Raw genomic sequence first — 21,027 nt, 5'->3', positions numbered from 1 at the left:
GCACAAGCTACCCTTAAATCAACACTGCTATTTCGTTATTCCTTATTTTACCCCCATTTACTAAATTTTTTGTCATACTTCAACAAAAATTTAGAATGCTTACTATGTTCAAGACATTTGATGCAATGATATATAAGATATTATAGCTGTCATCAAGGAATTGATAGATTATGACACCAACTATATATAGGAGCCATAATGTAAAACTCGTCCCCAATGTCACCTCCTTGGTTCACATCACTTTATACGGATAGTAAGAAATGCCTTCAGAATGCAAAAGGAAAAAAACCTTTCCTAAATAAGTAAAAGAAGCTTTAACAGAAGTTCTGTTGTTGCAGAACCCATGTGCTAGAACTCATGTGGCCTTAGACAGGGGATTGACAGAGACTGAGATATTACCTCCCAGGTGCCCCCCAAAGTGTAAACATTCTTTCAAAGAGGCATTATGGCAAAACACCAAAAAAAAAAAAACCCTACAAAAAACCTTGTGTGTGTGTGTGAAGACTTTCAGTAGGTAAGTCTTATGCTTTTCAAACCACTTCCTCACTATAACATTCCCATAGGAAGAGGCCCTGGGTCGGTTACCCATAGGCGATGCAGGGCCAAGGAGGAAAGAAGTGGATTGAAAGAAATATTGGGACTTTCCTGGTGGTCCAGTGATTCAGAATCTGACTTCCAACGTAGGGTCCATTCTTGATTGAAAAACTAGGATCCTACACGCCAAAGGGCAACTAAGCCCATTTCCCACAACAAGAGAAGCCCAGAAAAGGCAACAAAAGCCCAGAGCAACCAAAACTTAAAAAAAACAAAACAAAAAAAACAATAAAAACCACCTTACTTAAAAAACAAAAAGAAATATTGATGCCCACATTTGATGTTATAGTGTCTTTCCATTTCGGGGTTGAAGGAGTATATAAATTGATGCAGAGATCCTTCTAACTTCAACTCACCAGAAATTAATTGAAAAAGCAATCTCTGAAAGACTAGTGCTATGGTCCATATGCAGTAAGCCCCTAGTCATCCATGTAAAAAAATATCAAAGGGCAGAACTGCCTAAGGAAGCATACTAGGACACAGTAAAGTCACAATTATGACCACATAGTCGAGGGAATCCTGCAGAGGGAAGAATAAGGGAAGAAACAAACAAAATATGATTTAGACCCAATGTTTGTAGCAGGTTGCAAAAACATGATATTTCACAAAGAAGAATTCAGCTGTAACAACTAATAATTCGCCAGTCAATGAAGAAATAATTGGGGCTTTCTGACGGCTGAAAGTTCAGGTCAGAGATGAACTCGGTTGAGAGACTGTTCTATTCGCCCACCTTAAACATGCATTCTCCAATAGTCAACCAAAGTGGCTGGCTGAAATACATTTTATCTAGAAATAAGGGAAGGCGCTTCCACCACCAGTGGTAAAGAATCCACCTGCTAATGCAAGAGACGCAGGTTCAATCCCTGATCCAGGAGGGTCCCACATGCTGATGTCAACTAAGCCCGTGTGCCACAACTATGGAGCCTGTGCCCCAGAGCCCAGGAGCTGCAACTAGTGAGCCTACACACCACGACTACTAAAGCTGGTGCGACCTAGAGCCTGTGCTCTGCAACAAGAGAACCCCACTGCAATGAGAAGTCCAAGTACCACAACTGGAGAGCAGCCCCCACTCCCCAAAACCGGAGAAAAGCCGGAGCAGCAGTGAAGACCCAGCACAGCCAAAAATAAATAAGTAAATACAATTATTAACCTTTTTTTTAATGAAGAAACAAGAGAGGTCTCATTTTCCAAGTTGTCTGATCAAAACTGGCCATCTCCCTGCTCAGTCTCGGATTGACGACACTCAAAAGAAGGATATTTGGCAAAAATTTAGGAAGCAAGACCATGAAAAGTACAAATATGATAGGGAAGAAATCTGTAGAGGTCTGTGGGTAATGGGAAATAATACTCTCTCATATTAGTGTCAGGACTTGGTGGACTGTCAAAATCTTATCTTTAAACACTTTTGCAATACTGAATGTATTTTAAAAATGAAATCTGGTAGTTTAAGGCAGGGGTTCAGCTTAAAGTTTAGGGAGAATGAAAAGAGAACCCCTAATTTGGGTGATTATATTAATGACCATACAATTTGAAGGGGGAAAAGCTCAGGATATGAGCCGGTATGGTGCTAGTGGTAAAGAATCTGCCTCCCAATGCGGGAGATGCAAAAGATGCGGGTTCGATCCCTGGGTCGGGAAGATCCCCTGGAGAAGGAAATGGCAACCCACTCCAGCATTCTTCCCTGGAAAATTCCATGGACAGAGATTTTCCATAGGTAAAATACTGACTGATAGCCTGGTGGGCTACAGTCCCATGGAGGTCACAAAAAGTTGGACATGACTGAACAGCTGACCACGCATCAGCCCTAAGCAAAGGGAACAAAGAAACCAATGTCAACTTCAAGGGAGCAACAGTTTAATGGATTAGAGAGAAACTGGCTAATTGGATTTCTATCTTATCCCATGGATGATCTAAGAAGAAATATTGCTCTTGCTTTCTAAAAAAATGTAAGTTGAGAGGAGGCATTCTCAAAATACTTCTATTTGGGGGAAAGTTTACCCATTTCTATCATTTAAACCTATAATTCTTTCATTTTATGACTAATTTATTTCCTGTCCTTTGCTGATCATTTGAACTTTACTCAAATAAACACAAGTTCCAATGAAGGTTGAACTGTGGATTTCAATCACTCTGACAGCTTTACTATGCTAAAGGCATTATTTGGCAGGAGACACTAATCTTCATGGGATGTGCTGAATGGATGTGGGAACTTTAAATAAGCAACAGTACTCTGTGAATAAAACTTCAGGTATTTAAAGGCATCCTGGTGAAGTTAAATGTCAGGATCCTTTAGCAGAAACCAAAACGATACTGTAAAGCAATTACTCTTCAATTAAAAATAAAGTAAGAAACAAACAAACAAAATGTCAGGATTCTACGATAAGAGGGCCTTGACTAGAGAGGCATACAAAGAGAACCTCAACACCATAAAGCAAAGATTTAATTCCTGGATACTACTCCATTCAGCTGTGTGTCACAAAATAATATTTTTTAAAAAGTATATAAATATATACTTTTTAATAGTATTCGGCCCATGATTTGCTTTACTAAGAACACTTATATTTAGGAATTCAATTGCCTAGCGTGAAAAAGCATTTTTCATTTAAATCAAATATTTTATGAACTCAATTAAAATTACCCCTTAGTTTTGTTTTAATTTAGTCTAAGTAACATCAGCAAAATGACGGTGAATGGGCAGTGGTCCCTTTTTCTCCCAGACACGTTTTAAGTGACAGTAAAGTGATCTGACTATAGGAAGCTTTAAATTACTCTGTCAGATGAAAATCAGAGTATGCTAAATAAATGTTATAATCATTCAGATTAATTAATATCTGTTATCTTTAGCTTGGATAATTTGTTCTCCTTCAATTCTGTGAAATATCAAACTTCCTTGGGTACTTTTTCTTCTGAGTAAACAGAAAATCAAAAGATCAGATTACATTGTTATTTTGGAAAATGTCAATAATAAAAACAAGTCATCTTCTACACATGGTTCTATAATACAACCTATACCAAAAAGAAACCAACAAAGGAGCAGTGTATGTCGCAATTAGGAACCACGAAGTTATGTGAAATAAGACATGAACTAAACAATAGGATGAGCATTTCTGAATTATATACACACCCCCCACAGCCAACAAACGTCCTCAACTGAATTAAACATACTGTTTAAAACTCACCAAGCAAGCACTATCTTATAAAAACAGAAATACAAAATTCATTATTTTAAATAACTTTCCGTCATTCATCTTCCCACGTGAATTTCCCCCACAACCCCAATAAACCCAGCAGAAAGGGCAGGACAGTGCACAAGCCACCTCCACTGTCCCAAGCCTTGGACCTCACCGATGGGAAAATTGCAGACTAACTCATTTCTATCCCAAATATAAGTATATGGATATGAGCACATTAATCATTTCAATTTTCTAAACCCTCAATTTCAAGCTGCTCTAAGACTACAGTTCCAACAGATGGGACACCAACCCAACGACAACCTCACAAATCAGCCAATCTTTCCTAATCCCTCTGGGTTAAGATGAGCAAAGAGAGTGTATATTGCTAAACACCAGCAACTTGAAAATAATTTACAAATGTTTACTTGACATATAACCAAAATATTTCTGCAAATCTGAGAAACAGAAAACGGACAGCTTATCTGTAAGGTTCAGAGCAGAGAAAATGACAGGACTTGCCTGAAATCAGTCAGCAAATTGGCAGCAAACATGGAAATCAAAGTCCAGTTTCCCACCCAGGCACAAGTGCTATCCTATGAGCAATGATGAACACTCCAATATTAAACAATGCAGCTTTGTCAGAATTTAATGCAAACAGTATGTTCAAACTGCATCTCTCATTTGTCTTAACTAAGATAACTTAGTCCATGCATTCCCTACCTCATTTCACAAAGAATTGAAAATGGCTTTAAAAGCAGATACAAAAAACAACAACAACAAAGGCTAGAAATAGGCAAAAAGTCTTGACTGAGGAAAATATATCAAATCCGAGAAAGAAAATTTAAAAAAAAAAAGATCTGTTGGGAATATAACAGAGCCCATGATTCACCTTACGGATAAGGACTATGTATCAGGTCCATAGAGTTGCTCCTCCTAACCTTTTTCACCTCACAGATCACACAGAAACTTAGATGTGAGCAAAACAGCCTGGAGGAAATGGAACAGACTGCTGGGCCCCCGATGACTGGATTGCTCCTGCCCAACTAAACAGATCAGTTCGCAGGGCCCAGAATCCATTTGGATCATCCCAGGACGCTGTAACACAGGATGAGAAGTTCTGCCTTAGAGAAAGCCAAGGGTTTCTGGCTCTCCTACCTGAAAAGTCATTTTCCTTAGTGTTTCTTCAAAGGGGCGCTGAGCATGATGGCAGATGAACGTTCATGGCGGCAAGACTTACAACAGCCAGGACATGGACGCAACCTAAGTGTCCATCGGCCGAGGAATGGATAAAGAAGGTGCGGTGCATATATACAGTGGAGTATTACTCAGCCATAAAAGAGAAATAATGCCATTTGCGGCAACTTGGATGGACCCAGAGACTGTCACACTGAGTAAAGTAACAGAAAGACAAGCATCCTATGATATCACTTGTATGTAAAACAAAAAGGGGTACAAATGAACGTACCTACAAAACAGAATAGAAACACAGATGTGGAAAACAAACTTACGGTTACCAGGGGGTGGGGGGAGCAGTGGGGAGGGATAAATTGGGAGACTGGGATTGACATATACACCCCACTATATGTAAAACAGATAGCTAATAAGGACCCACTGCATAGCACAGGGAACTCTACTCTGTACTCTGTAATGGCCTATATGGGGAAGGAATCTAAAAAAGACTGGATATATGTATTTGTGTAACAGATTCACTTGGGTGTATACCTGAAACTGACACAAAATAATCAACTAGACTCCAATAAAATTTTGTTTAAAGAAGCAGATAAAACATTTCATGTATACACACAGCAGTATGAGCTGAGAGCCCAATGAATGTAGGCATTTCTGCAGAAGGATAACACAAAGCAGAAACTCAGAATATAGATGAATAGTCGACTGCATATATATCCTTTATACTACACAACACAAATAATAAACAGCCTTTCGCTCAACCAGGCTGATGAAAAAATAAATAAATAAAACTGGAAAAGCAGGCAGTTCAAAATGAAGGTTTTAAGTGAGGATTAGAGTTCCTACACTTTATTAACTATTATTTATTTGTTTACTTAAATTTTAAAAGTTTTAAAATATTTAGATTTATTTTTATTGAGCTAACACTGGTTTATAACATTACATACATTTCATAACATTACACAGGGTGGTGTAAGATGTTATGGAAAAACCTAGACAAACTTTTTGGCCACCCCAACATTTCTACACTTGCTACGGCGTGCTCACCACCAAAAATCTAGTTTCCACCTGTCACCACGCATTTGATCCCCTTTAAGCATTTTGCCTCACCTCTGGTAACCACTAATCTGTTCTCACGATATCTATGTATTTATTTTTATTCGGTTTGTTCATTTATTTGTTGGTGCTTCATATTCCACAAGAGGGAAGTCACATGGTCTTTATCTTACTCTGTCTGACTTACTTCACTGAGTAGAGTTCTTATACTTCAAAAAGTTAGCTGAGCAAATGGTCAAGTGGCCACACTGGTAGGGAAACTGAAGGGGCCCAACCACAGCCTTAGCCTGGGCAAATGCCATCCCACCAGATGGGATTTTCAAGGCAGAGAGCTTAAGATCCTACAAAATGGTCATTTTATTTATTGGGCGTGCCTTTTACTTGTAGTCACCTTTGAAGAGCCATCTTCTGTTCTGCTTCGGGGACAAATGCATAAACACTTAGGAGCCAAAGTAAGTTCCATCTGTCGGTCCCGGCAGTGACAGAATCCACAGAGGTTTTCCAACTGCCCAATCCTCAACTCAGGCCTGAGATTCTGGCCCTCTTAAACTCTTTGTTCACTGTACCTTTGGCAGCCAAGTGGCTTTTCCTCTTCTCCATGGGGGAAGTGTTAGCCAGAAAGGTCCAGACATGATACCCAACTCTGCAGAGTAAGAAAAATCTCAAACACCTGCCACCCCGGCTCCTGCCTGCACTCTCTCTCCTCTACTCCTTTGTCTGACCCCATGAATAGCAAAGCTAGTTGGTAAAATAAATCTGAAATAACTCAACTATGAAAATAGGAATGCCTGTGCTTTTCATGCTTGCTTGTTTGTTTTTTTTCCCTTCTGTTCAGTTCAGTCGCTCAGTTGTGTCCGACTCTTTGTGACCTCATGAATTGCAGCACGCCAGGCCTCCCTGTCCATCACCAACTCCCAGAGTTCACTCAGACTCATGTCCATTGAGTCAGTGATGCCATCCAGCCATCTCATCCTCTGTCATCCCCTTCTCCTCCTGCCCCCAATCCCTCCCAGCATCAGGGGCTTTTCCAATGAGTCAACTCTTGGCATGAGGTGGCCAAAATATTGGAGTTTCAGCTTTAGCATCAGTCCTTCCAATGAACACCCAGGACTGATCTCCTTTAGGATGGACTGGTTGGATCTCCTTGCAGTCCAAGGGACTCTCAAGAGTCTTCTCCAACACCACAGTTCAAAAGCATCAATTCTTCGACGCTCAGCTTTCTTCACAGTCCAACTCTCACATCCACACATGACTACTGGAAAAACCATAGCCTTGACTAGACAGCCCTTTGTTGGCAAAGTAATATCTCTGCTTTTTAATATACTATCTAGGTTGGTTATAATTTTCTTCCAAGGAGTAAGCGTCTTTTAATTTCATGGCTGCAATCACCATCTGCAGTGATTTTGGAGCCCAAAAAAATAAAGTCTGACACTGTTTCCAATGTTTCCCCAACTATTTGCCATGAAGTGACGGGACTGGATGCCATGATCTTCGTTTTCTGAATGTTGAGCTTTAAGCCAACTTTTTCACTCTCCTCTTTCACTTTCATCAAGAGGCTTTTTAGTTCTTCTTCACCTTCTGCAATAAGGGTGGTGTCATCTGCATATCTGAGGTTATTGATATTTCTCCTGGCAATCTTGATTCCAGCTTGTGCTTCTTCTAGCCCAGCGTTTCTCATGAGGTACTCTGCATATAACTTAAATAAGCAGGGTGACAATATACAGCCTTGACGTACTCCTTTCCCTATTTGGAACCAGTCTGTTGTTCCATGTCCAGTTCTACCTGTTGCTTCCTGACCTGCATACAGATTTCTCAAGAGGCAGGTCAGGTGGTCTGGTATTCCCATCTCTTTCAGAATTTTCCACAGTTTATTGTGATCCACACAGTCAAAGGCTTTGGCATAGTCAATAAATGAGAAATAGATGTTTTTCTGGAACTCTTGCTTTTTTGATGATCCAGCAGATGTTGGCAATTTTATCTCTGGCTCCTCTGCCTTTTCCCCTCTGTAGTAAGATGCAAATATAGTGGTTGAAATGGTATCTATTAGAAGCCTGGAACAAATAATCACATTTACAGCCATAACTAAAACCTTAACTCTGTACCCTCAGGAAGGTTCCTCCCTGGTATTCAAGGTCAGGCAGGTCCCAGCTAGGAAGGCTACTTTCCAGCTACCATGTGAGATAATGTCAGGAAGATACAATTTTTGAAAGAGTATTTGATAAGGACACACTCTTATTTCTCACTCATCCATAAACATCAGCTTAGAGGAAACTAAAAAACAAGTCATCAGTCACCCCAAATTCTCTATAGATAGCAGGGTTTAAAATAGACCTTCCAGACTTCCCTGATGGTCCAGTGGTTAAGAATCTGCCTGCCAATGCAGGGGACATAGGATTTGATTCCTGGTCCGGGAAGATCCCACATGCCATGGAGCAACTAAGCCCATGCACCACAAGTACTGAGCCCACCGTCAAGAGCCCGAGAACTGCAGCTACTGAGCCCTCACACCACAAATACTGAAGTCCACGCACCTAGAGCCCGGACTCCGTAACAAGAGAAACCATCACAATGAGAAGCCTGTGCACTGCAACTGGAAAATAGACCCCACTCACTGCAACCAGAGAAAGCCTGTGAGCCTCAAGGAAGAGCCTGTGCATTGCAACAAAGACCCAACATAGCCACAAATAAAAATAAATAAATTCTAAAAATATAAAATGGAACTTTCTCAGGGACCTCTTGTGACCATGTGCCCATTACACCTACTTCTGTTAAAACTCACCAGGCACCGTGGTACTCATTTTACGTCTGGTTCCCCCAACCGACTGTACATACCATGAAGACAGGAATCACCTGCCATATTAAACACTCTATCCTGGGGCTTCCCTGGTGGTCCAGTGGTTAAGACTCCATGCTCTCAATGTAGGAGACACGGGTTCAAACTCTGGTCGAGGAACTAAGATCCCACATGCCACAGATCATGTCCAAAACAAAATAAAAATAACCACACACCTTATTCTTAGCACACTGCACAGTGTTTGGTATGGAAGAAACATTTAAAAATTGTTGAATGCACTGTCCAAAGAAATTAAACAAGATAATTCTTTCTGCTTTTCATCTTTACTTGCCCTCACTTTTCCCATACTGTTTTCAGCTCAAACCTCAGAGGTACCAATAGGGACCTACTGGACTGCACGGCTCAGTCTTTCCTCTTTAAAGATCACAGAGATACAGGAGAAAGTGAAAAGACAGGAACTGGGAGGTGTACACTTAGGGTGAGGCTGAGTCAGATCCTTGCAGCGGCAAGCAGCAGGAACCCACTGCATGGACTTAAGTGCAAAGAGGCATATGGCAGTAAGAGAGAGGGCACCTCGTGAACTCAAGGGCAGAATCAGAGTCAAGCCTGGGAGTTCAGAGCATGAAGAAAACCTTACGGCATCACTTGCTCAGGCTTCTCTCCCTCTGCAGCCAAGTGATTGACACTTCCTTCCTGCACACAAATGCCACAAAGCTGTTGGATTTCTGTGTTCCCAGCTCAAGGGACCAGCCTAGGTGGAGACTAGCATTTCCTACTCCAAACTCTAAATCCCTGGGAAAACTGGACTGGCTCAGGGGCAAACAGCCTTAACCAGGCAAGTCTAGTTTCTCCTAGGTCCCTCCTGGTGAGGAAGCAAGTCATGAGCTTTGCGACCCTATTGACTGTAGCCCACCAGGCTCCTCTGTCCGTGGGATTGTCCAGGCAAGAAAACTGGAGTGAGCTGTCATTCCCTTCTCCGGGGGATCTTCCCGAACCAGGGATTGAACCCGAGTCTCCTGCACTGGCAGGTGGATACTTTACCACTGAGCCTCCACGGAAGCCCAGGGAAGCAGGAGCACCTCAGAAAAGACAGGGTATGAGGATGCCTCCAAAGCAGTGGTTGCCTTTTTGATTACGATGCGTCTGCTCTTCATCTTTCTCTCACCTGCCACTCTCTGAAGTTCATGCAGTCGTATCACACTCTGCCTTTCAGGCTCACTCCTTGCCCTCAAACTTGGCCCTCAGTATTCATTCTTGCTCATCTAATGTCTTCTGCTCCCTTCCCTGCAATCAACTCCAAATGCTTCTCAATGCTATAAAATGTTACTAACCTACTCAGAAGGTGACAAACACCATATTAAAAGGGCTTTTTTTTCTTTTCAGTGTTTGATATTTCAGGTTCTGTGACTGTATCTTTTCCCAACTTTATTAAGGTATAATTTTCAAATAAAATTATAAGGTATTTGAAGCTTACAAAGTGATGAGTTGATATATGTTGTGAAAGGATTCCTGTCATCAAATTAACACATTTTTAATTCACCTCACATATTTCTTTTTTTTTGGTAAGGACATTTAAGTTGTACTCAGCAAATTTCAATCGTACAACACATGTTATCAACTGTAGGTCACCATGTTATACACTAGATCCCCAGATTCCACACATCCTATAACTGAACTTACATTTGCCACCTCTTTGCCCCTAGCAACCACTTCTCTACTCTCTGTTTCTAGGAGTTCAACTTTTTTAAAAGGTATTTTAATGGACAAAGTAAGCAAACAAATCATATATTGTACATACAAGATATTATCTCTGTTTTCTCCTGGATTTTGGAATACTACTTTTTTTGTATGACTATAAACACACAATATGGTCATATCTGCCTTGTGGTGTCCATACTATAGCCTCTAGTAAACTGCAGTTTTCCACTTAGTGAGTGAAGTGAAGTCGCTCAGTCGTGTCTGACTCTTTGCGACCCCATGGACTATAGCCTACCAGGCTCCTCCGTCCATGGGATTTTCCAAGCAAGAGTACAGGAGCAGGTTGCCATTTCCTTCTCTAGGGGATCTTCCCAACTCAGGGATCAAACCCAGGTGTCCCGCATTGCAGACAGACACTTTACCATCTGAGCCACCAGGGAAGCCCCTTTGTAACTAATACCACATACCCCTTATTTAAGGACAATATTGAGTAACCTCTTAACAGAACACCTTCCAACAGAAAGGACTCCCCCCCCCCAAAAAAAAAGTGGAAATTCAATAAATGAATACATTCTAAATGACATGAAAATGTAACCTATTTCCTTATGCAATAAGATTCTGCCTCTCTTAAGGTAAACAAAAGATTTTGCTCAGAGACCAGTTCCTACGTTATCTGAATGCATATAATCCCTAATATAAAAGCCAATTTCCAATCAACTATGAAGAACACAGCCTTCTGTTCTTTTTACTCTCCACGATAGATGGAACCGTCCAACAATGAAAGAGTATGGAAACTATCCTGACCATTCACCCGCTGTTCACCTGCACCTTCTGGCATCCAGCCCGATGGCCTGTATATAGTCAGTGCACAGTAAATATGTGATCAACTAGAATGTGTATTTATATCTATGTATTTACAAATCAACACTGTACAGGCATGAGCCTTCACACGTGTTCATACAGACATGTAAACAGATCAGCATGGTGGCTGTTCAGTCACTAAGTTGTGTCCAACTCTTTGTGACCCCGTGGACTGCAACACGCCAGGCTCTCGCGTCCTTCACTATCTCCTGGAGGTTGTTCAAACTCAGTCAGTGACCATTGAGTCAGTGATGCTATTTAACCATCTCATCCACTGTCACCCCCTTCTTCTCCTGCCCTCAGTCTTTCCCAGCCTCAGGGTCTTTTCCAGTGAGCTGGCTCTTCGCATCAGATGGCCAAAGTATTCTTCAGCTTCAGCATCAGTCCTTCCAGTGAATATTCAGGGTTGATTTCCTTTAGGATGGATTGGTTTGATCTCCTTGCTGTCCAAGGGACTCTCAAGAGTCTTCTCCAGCACCACAATTAGAAAGCATCAATTCTTTGGTGTTCAGCCTTCTTTACGGTCCAACTCTCACACCTGCACATGATTACTGGAAAAACCATTTCCTGCATATTGGAGAAAATGCCAAAAGGCGACCTCAAAATATAAAAGGCATTCAAATCACCTCGGGATCTTTTAAAATGCAGATTCTCATTCAGTAGGTCTCAGGTGGAGCCCAGTATTTGTATTTCTAGGAAGTTCTCAGGTGACGTTGATGCTGCCGGTCCACAGACCACACGTTGATAGCAAAGTAATCCCTTCTATACTCCCTTTCGTAGACGGTCACAGGCGAAATAATTAGAGGGTCATTCTTCTCAAAGATCACGTTCGGTCACTTAGGAAAATGTATGATAATACTCTCAGGGAAATCATCTTTGTTAACAGATTCAAGTCTTCAGTAAGTACTTGTTTACTGAGAGTCTATGCCGGGTGCAAGAGCTACAGCAGCTCTCTTTAGTCGCTCTCGGATACAGCTTACTAAAGCACAAACATGCAACTCGCGGCTTCTCTGTATCCTCCGTGATATTTGAATAAAGAGAACATTAGAGAGTGACATCAGATGTGTATGGATATGTGTATTGGGGAGTGGGGGTGGTTGGTAAGCAACTGTTTAGGATCCCGCATCTTCATGAGGTTCCTATCAGCACCCATCTCAACAAGATTCCTTAAGCGCCATCCCCAAGCCCTCGTCACTCTGCCCACATTGGCCTCTCCTGTCTTCAGAGTCACGTGGGAATTACAGGACTCTGGGATCAACTTCAGCTTGCTGGACGACAGAATTTCCCCAGCTCGTCCTGCTGGATACTATGTCAAGTGTGATGAAAAAGGCCGTAGGTGACTGGTTATACCACTTAAAAATAAGGGGAAAAAAAAATCAATCATAGAATTCCTTTCCTTTTCCATTTACCTAAGGCCTCATCACTATCAAGACTTAAGAAGAAAGTTCACCTTGGGTCTTTGCTGTGCAATGGCGTCTGCTGGAGGTGCAACCAGTAAGGTGAGAATCTAAGCATAGTCAGTTCCCTACATACGAAACCTTCAAGTTGAGAGTTTTCAAAGATGCGAACGTGCCCCCTTATGCCAGCTGTCGTACTATACTGCTATACTTTTCAAGGTACTGTACTGTAAGATTAAATCTTTATTTTTCGTGTTTGTTTGCTTTTCATGTATTATTTGTGTGAAATGTATTATAAAGCTATTACAGTACAGTACTATGTAGCCGATTGTGTTTGTTGGGTACCTAGGCTAATTTTGCTGGACTTAGGAGAACGGGCTGTCAGGATGGAACTCATTTGCATGTAGGGCACTTACTATACTGAATTACAAGTTTCTTTTTCGATAATGTAGAGTGGGATACTTGGTTCAACTACATGGTTATCATCTATTCACTACAATTCTAAAGAAATGCAAACCTCAAAGATAAATCTGAAATCACAGAAATCCATTACATCCTTAATAACGTATTTGTTCATAAACACGCAAAATTGTAGCTTATCACAGTCTTCTTTTGCCAGAGGCATAAGCTTTAGCACATCTATAGTGCAGCATGAATTTTTCTGGGTTGTATGCCGTGGCATATACTACTCAAACGGGGATGCTGGTATCAAGGGAAGAGGCACACATTTCAGGAAGCCAGAGGGTACAGAGACCCAGACGACAAGCCCAGGGCATTTTTCTAGTATGCTGATTTCAGTTAAGGTTTGCAAGAAGGGGAGTAAGAGAAACATTTAACAATATGACTGACAATGAATTCAAATAATTACACTAAAATAAATATGGAATAAGATACCTAAACTTCATTAAGTTTGATAAAACCATAGACTATAAAGAAATTTCCTATCTGGGGAGGGGGCTGTGGGGCACGGGCAACAGCTCTCTCCCTGCAGGGGAACTTCTGCCAGTTCAAGAATCTAAGAATTAGTCATCTTTTTTTAAAAGTATATTTGAAAGATTCACTATTTATCAGTGCAAGGACATATTTCTCATAGGAGCTTTTGGGGAAATGAGACAGACTTCTAATTAGAACATTTCAATCCACAGCAAATCCTTTTGAGAGCTGAATGTTCAATGCTGAATGTCCTGAATTTGAACAAATAATAGAACAATAATGTAAGAACAAATTTACTTCACAAATGTAATCACTGGACAAAATTTTGAATTGTCTAAGGAACTACTTTATAAAAAAGTTAAACAAAAAGTTGGAAATGAGAGGGAGGCAACTGTAATCAGGGAGCCTAGGTATTGAAGTCCTTCCCTTAATCTTACTCAGAAACTGTTGTATATACAGTCAGTTTCAAAACAACTGTCTCATTTTACATAGAGAGCTAAAATGATTTAATGATATCATTATAAATATAAATATAAAATGATATAATCCTTTCCATTATAATGATAATCCCAACCCTCATGCATCTCTACTCAAGAGAACACAGCACAGGCAATCTGAGAAGGAAGGGGAGTTGGGGTCCATGTCTGATTCTTAAAGACAGAGATCCAGATACTTACAAGGCATCACATGGTATATGCTTGGCCAGTACTGTCCACTGTCTCTTTTTAACCACACACGAACAGTTCTGCAACGAAAGAAATGGGTGTTTAAATCACACTATTCTTGGTCATGGGAAAGTTGATAGAAGATCTTATATATATAGTGGACCCTCAACAACACAGGTTTGAACTGTACAGCCTACTTATAAGTGGATTGTTTTTCATCAAATATGCACTACAGTACTACACAAGCCACGAATGGTTGACTCTGCAGATGTGGAACCACAGGTACAGAAAGCCAACTATACAGTCATGTGCAGATTTCATTTTTTAACATAATTTTATCTATTTATTAACTGATGGCTGTGCTGGGTCTTCACTGCTGTGCGGGCTTTCCTCCAGTTGCAGCGAGTGGGGGCTACCCCTCATTGCAGTGTGCAGGCTTCTCCGTGTGTTGTCTTCTCTGTTGCGGAACATTGGCTCTGGGCACGTTGGCTTCAGAAGTTGCGGTTCCCGGGCTCTGGGCACATGCTCACAGCTGCTCCAAGGTATGTGGGATCATCCCAAATCAGGATCGAACCTGTGTCTCCTGCACTGGCAGGTGGATTCTTTACTGAGACACCACAGAAGCCCTATGTGCAGATTCTAAACTGCATGGAGAATCAATGCCTTTAATTGTTCAAGGGTCAACTCTGTGTGTGGACATGACATAGTCATATTGCTATAATTATATATTATATATATATAATTGCTATAATTGCTATAAATATATATTACATATATATGTATATATATATTTATATATACATATATAAATATATATTACATATAAATATGTATCACATGTTTGTTTATAACATATGTCTATACAACACATGAATATAGATCCTAACTATATATATATATACACACAGTATATATATGTGCACATACACACCACTTATGCTTTTCTAAAGATACTATATTCCTTAAATTTAAGGCTGCATATATTTAGAATTATATGACTGTTTTATAATTAAATATTTAAGGATAATTAAATTTTATCCTCATATGTATTTATATACCCACGTGACCGTGTTCAAAAATTATCCTTGGAGCTGTTTTGCTCTTGGAGTATATGGCCTTTGCCCTAGTCTGCTGGAAGCATTTATCTCCCTGGGCAGTAATTGGGATTTACTAGGGAAGAACACACGAAGAGATAAGGAAGCAATACGCAACATCTGACACACAAAGAAGGCTTACTGGTAAATTCAGTCTTACAAGCTAGGCCATTGTCTCAAAAGAGGGTTTTTCCAAACACGGTCAAACAATGATAAAACTCTTGAGACTCAGATTACTGAGCTAGAGGACTGATTGTGGAACCCACCACGGAACAGGGTAATCCTGCAACAAGGTGGGGGATGAGGGTCCACGCCAGATGGACACGTGGTAGACGTCCAGGACAGAGATGGTTGGATGGCGTCATCAACTCAATGGACAGGAGTTTGAGAGAACTCCAAGAGATTGTCAAGGACCAGGAAGCCTGGCATGCTGCAGTCTATGGGGTCACAAAGCGTTGGACACGACTGAGTGACTGAACAAGAAGACATCCAGGAGAGCTTGGAGAGGAGGAGTCAAAGAGAAAACGATGCTGTCAGGGGATACTGCCAGGTTCTTATCAACCAGAAAGGCCCTACCACAGGTTACACCAGCACCCACCCACAAGGCCAACACAACTAGGAGGTAAAGGGACACTGCCCCAGAGACCAGAGGAAGTAGCCAACATCAAACCAAGGGAAGTGAACAGTGCCCTGTGGCTGCCAGGAGATCATATACACCACAACTCTCACCCCGTACCCTCGCACCATTCCAGGGTAAAAGGTGGACACTGAGCAGTTTATCTCAGAGAGAACCGGACAATACCTAAATAGACTATTTAAGTCATTACCTTAGACTAAGTTTTAAACTGTATTGGATTTCTTCCCCAGTTAATCAGTGGGTCACCCAACAGGAGGAAAAGACTAACTACAGACACAACAAGGACGTGCCGTTTTCTCTGTGTAGCCACAAGAGTCGATGTAGCGATATATCAGGACACGACTACCTGTGCTTGTAGAATTCCATCTTTTCGGTCAGCCAACCAATCTGTGAGATGGACAGGTGTAATGGAAAATAAATCCTAAGTAATTCAATACATACATTGTTTATACACCTAATCAGCCTTCACTTAAATTCTTTTCATAATCTACACCAATACATTTTAATATGGAGACTATTATCTCAACAAGAATAAATAAAAGAGTGCCATCATGGAAAACGGTAGAACAGGAAGTTCCAAGAATCAGTCCCTGTACCAATTCAGTTATGGAGCTGGGAAGAACTGTCAGAATCACTGTTTCAGAACTATAAAGTCTAGTTAGACACTTGCAGCATCCATGGGAATGCCTGATGAAGAAGCAGGTTTGCGGCAGTAGATGTCACATCTTACTTGCAGCTACCATCTTGCATGCCCCATTCAAATAGCAGGTAGCTGTGGGGACTGTGGCTCGTGTTCACAGAGTGGCTTGCAGGTACCAGGGTGCTGGAACCCAGTCCTTCAAATCTGGGGGATGTGTGTTTTAATTTGCCAAGTGGTTCACTGAGGGAGTAGAGAAGAAACTGGCCTTTCTCTCAGTTCTCTAGGTCTGAAGGGCTTTCCAGGGCAGTGTTTGCCAAAAGAATTTAAAGGGAAGGAAGACCTTTTTCTCCTTAATGAAATCACTGGTTGACCTCAGAGATAGAAGAACAGAAACTTCAATGATCACATACAACAAGAAATACAGTCTTTGCAGAAAGAGCTTGGAAAAGTCACTGAACAGACAACAGCACCATTCAACAAGTAACAACAGCAATCTCTAGAAAGGAGGGGGATTGTGACTTTCTGTTACCACATTATAATTATTTAAAGCATCCCGTTTCTAGACCTGTGTTTGCCAAGGAAGAGGGGAAATGAGGGAGGGGCAGACTGGGAGTTTGGGGTTAGCAGATGCAAACCATTATGCATAGAACGTGGTTACGTGGGTTATGAGCCCATGGCCATCGAGCAGGTAATATCTTCCATTTGGTGGGAGTTTTCACATCTATTAAAAAAAACTCACGATGTATGTACCAGATATTATTATCGAAGTATTTCAGAGAGGAACTAAAGCAGAGGATACAGGGCAGGGTTCTGTCCTGGGAAGGCACCACAGAGTCCTGCTCAATCACAATTGATTCCCTCATTAGAAAATAAGTATGAGGGAGTTCCCTGGCTGTCCAGCGGTTATGTTGCAGAGAAGAACCAATTGGAAGGCCAATTGGAACCAAAGAACCAATTGGAGCTGTTTCTTTCACTTGCTTTTCATTGCTGTTGTTATTATAGGCAAGAGCCTGCCCCTCTGCCTAAGTGTTTAACTAAAGTGCCTTTGATCAGCTCACAGGGAGACAATCTGACCCTGTCCACCTGTGAAAAGAAGAGATTAACACACCTCTTACAAACGCTGGCCATTCTGAGATGTTTTGAAAAACCAATGGCCCTTTTTACTTTACTTCCTTACTGACTCTCCCTCTCTATTCTACCTCTTGACGTAGGTTCCTCACCACTTCTCTTTCGGTTCTGTAAAAGAATCTGGCATCCAGATCCCCAACAAGCTGGTTATCCTAAGACATTTCTTGGTTGTTCAGTCACTCAGTTGTGGCTGACTCTGCGGTCCCACGGACTGCAGCACACCAGGCTTCCCTGTCCTTCACTATCTCCCAGAGTTTACTCAAACTCATGTCCATTGGGTCGGTGATGCCATCCAACCATCTCATCCTCTGTCGTCCCCTTCTCCTGCTCTCAACCTATCCCAGCATCAGGGTCTTTCCCAATGAGTCAGCTCTTTACATCAAGTGACCAAAGTACTGGAGCTTCAGCTTCAGCATCAGTCCTTCTGGTGAATCAGTTTAGTTCAGTTGCTCAGTAGTGCAAGTTGAGACTCTTTGCGACCTCTAGCTTTGACCTTTGACCTTTGTTGGCAAAGTATGTCTCTGCTTTTTAATATGCTGTCTAGATTGGTCATAGCTTTTCTTCCAAGGAGTAAGTGTCTTTTAATTTCTTGGCTGCAGTCACGTGATTTTGGAGCCCCACAAAATAAAGTCTCTCACTGTTTCCCCATCTATTTGCCATGAAGTGATGGGACCAGATAGCATGATCTTAGTTTTCTGAATGTTGAGTTTTAAGTCAGTTTTTTTCACTCTCCTCTTTCACTTTCATCAATAGGCTCTTGCTCTTCTAGTTAATTTTCAGAGCTAATTTCCTTTAGGATTGACTGGTTTGATCTTGTTGCCCAAGGGAAGCTCAAGAGGTGGGTATGATTATTAATGAAACAGGAGGGAAGGGGGCAGGTCATAACCTTTAACAGAATGACATACCCTGAGGACATGACAGAAACTGATTAGATTTGGGGAGGAGTTGACTTCCACTTGACCTGGGTCCTCAGTATAGCATGCTCGTTGTAACACATCAGCCCGCTGAATGACACACCCATAAGCATCACGACAGTTTCGAGGCCAATCATCAAAACCCAAAAAGTGAGCAGTGGCCCAATTCCTGGAAATCTTCACCCCTTCCCCCAAATAGTTGGAATAACCCTTCCATTCATTAGTCGATGAAATCACTCAGCCCATAAAAGCTAACCACACCACACTTCGCAGCCGCTCTTGCCTTCTGAGGTGGCCCACACTCTGTCCGTAGAGTGTTTCTCTCTACATAAATCCACTTCTTACCTATTGCTTCGTCTCCCACTGAATTCTTTCTGCAATGAGACATCAAGGACCTGAGCTTCATTATCTCCTTGAACCAGGTGAGTGATCTCAGTTGGAAGACTGTGGGTTTTGGCCAGGTTCAAGTCTCAATCTGAGATAAACGCTTTCACAAATGTCATGGGCTGCACAGAGCCCCAGGGTGAGCCAGGCATCCACCTTCAGACACCGCTACACTGTGCAGAGCTGCTCCCTAACAAACGGTGGGCGGCAGGGGAGAGGAAGGCAGAAAAACAAGGCGAGTTTCACTTCAATATACTGAGTTTAAAGTTACCACAGATCATCTGAGTTTCGATTACACAAGGAGCAGCGTCTCACATGTGGGTTACAAATAAAGGCACTGAGAAATGGGAATGGTGGTGGTGCTAGGTGCTAAGTCACTTCAGGTGCGTCTGACTCTTTGCGACCCTATGAACTGTAGTCCTCCAGGTTCCTCTGCCCGTGGGATTCTCCAGCCAAGAATACTGGAGTGGGTTGCCATTTCCTCCTCCAGGGCATCTTCCCAACTCAGGGATCAAACTCATGTCTCTTATGCCTCCTGCATTGGCAAGCAGGTTCTTTACCGACAGTGCCACCTGGGAAGCCTGAGAAATGGAATCAGTTCAGTTCAGTTGCTCAGTCGTGTCATGGACTCTTTGTGACCCCATGGACTGCAGCATGCCAGGCCTCCCTGTCCATCACCAACTCCCAGAGTTTACTCAAAACTTATGTACACTGAGTCAGTGCTGCCATCCAACCATCTCATCCTCTGTCATCCCCTTCTTCTCTCACCATCAATCTCTCCCAGCATCAGGGTCTTTTCAAATGAATCAGTTCTTCACATCAGGTGGCCAAAGTATTGGAGCTTCAGCTTCAGCATCAGTCCTTCCAATGAATATTCAGGACTGATTTCCTTTAGGACGGACTGATTGGAGCTCCTTGCAGTCCAAGGGACTTTCAAGAGTCTTCTTGAACACCACAGTTCAAAAGCATCAATTCTTTGGTGCTCAGCTTTCTTTATAGTCCAACTCTCACATCCATACATGACTACTGGAAAAACCATAGCTTTGATTAGATGGACCTTTGTTGGCAAAGTAATGTCTCTGCTTTTTAATATTCTGTCTAGGTTGGTCATAACTTTTCTTTCAAGGAGCAAGTGTCTTTTTATTTCATGGTTGCAGTCACCATCTGCAGTGATTTTGGAGCCCAGAAAAATAAAGTCAGGCACTGTTTCCACTGTTGCTCCATCTATTTGCCATGAAGTGATGGGACCGGATACCATGATCTTCGTTTTCTGAATGCTGAGCTTTAAGCCAACTTTTTCACTCTCCTCTTTCACTTTCATCAAGAGGCTCTTTAGTTCCTCTTCACTTTCTGCCATAAGGGTGGTGTCATCTGCATATCTGAGGTGATTGATATTTCTCCCGGCAATCTTGATTCCAGCTTGTGCTTCACCCAGGCCGGCATTTCGCATGATGTACTCTGCATAGAAGTTAAACTGGCAAGGTGACAATATACAGCCTTGACGTACTCCTTTCCCTATTTGGAACTAGTCTGTTGTTCCATGTCCAGTTCTAACTGTTGCTGTCTGACCTGCATATAGATTTCTCAAGAGGCAGGTCAGGTGGTCTGGTATTCCCATCTCTTTCAGAATTTTTCAGTTTACTGTGATCCACACAGTCAAAGGCTTTGGCATAGTCAATAACTTCTTGCTAAATCAGTAAACAAGGATGCCACAGCCATTAGCAATTGCTGCCACTACTGACGGTGAGCTGGTTGAGCCCTGAGGGAACTCAGGAAGGAAAAAATACCTGCCATCTATCAGACATCAGACTGTAGCCATTCCCCACAGTGAGCCCTGAGGAAGCTCAGGATGTGAAGACATAGGATACTGA

The 21,027-nt window shown here is 41.9% G+C and overlaps 1 protein-coding gene across 1 annotated transcript in view; it reads right to left on the bottom strand.

The window, feature by feature from the left end:
• Window positions 1-21,027, bottom strand: part of WDFY2 (WD repeat and FYVE domain containing 2) — a 184,045-nt gene that overhangs the window by 97,819 nt on the left and 65,199 nt on the right. The window contains exon 2 of the mRNA XM_040266963.1: window positions 14,372-14,439. Within this exon, the coding sequence (XP_040122897.1) occupies window positions 14,372-14,439 (68 nt within the window). The remainder of the gene's footprint in view (window positions 1-14,371; window positions 14,440-21,027) is intronic.

The sequence above is a fragment of the Oryx dammah genome, unplaced genomic scaffold (assembly GCF_014754425.2).
Source record: "Oryx dammah isolate SB20612 unplaced genomic scaffold, SCBI_Odam_1.1 HiC_scaffold_24, whole genome shotgun sequence".
In the NCBI taxonomy this organism is placed as follows: domain Eukaryota; kingdom Metazoa; phylum Chordata; class Mammalia; order Artiodactyla; family Bovidae; genus Oryx; species Oryx dammah.
This window is presented reverse-complemented; position numbering and strand designations above follow the sequence as displayed.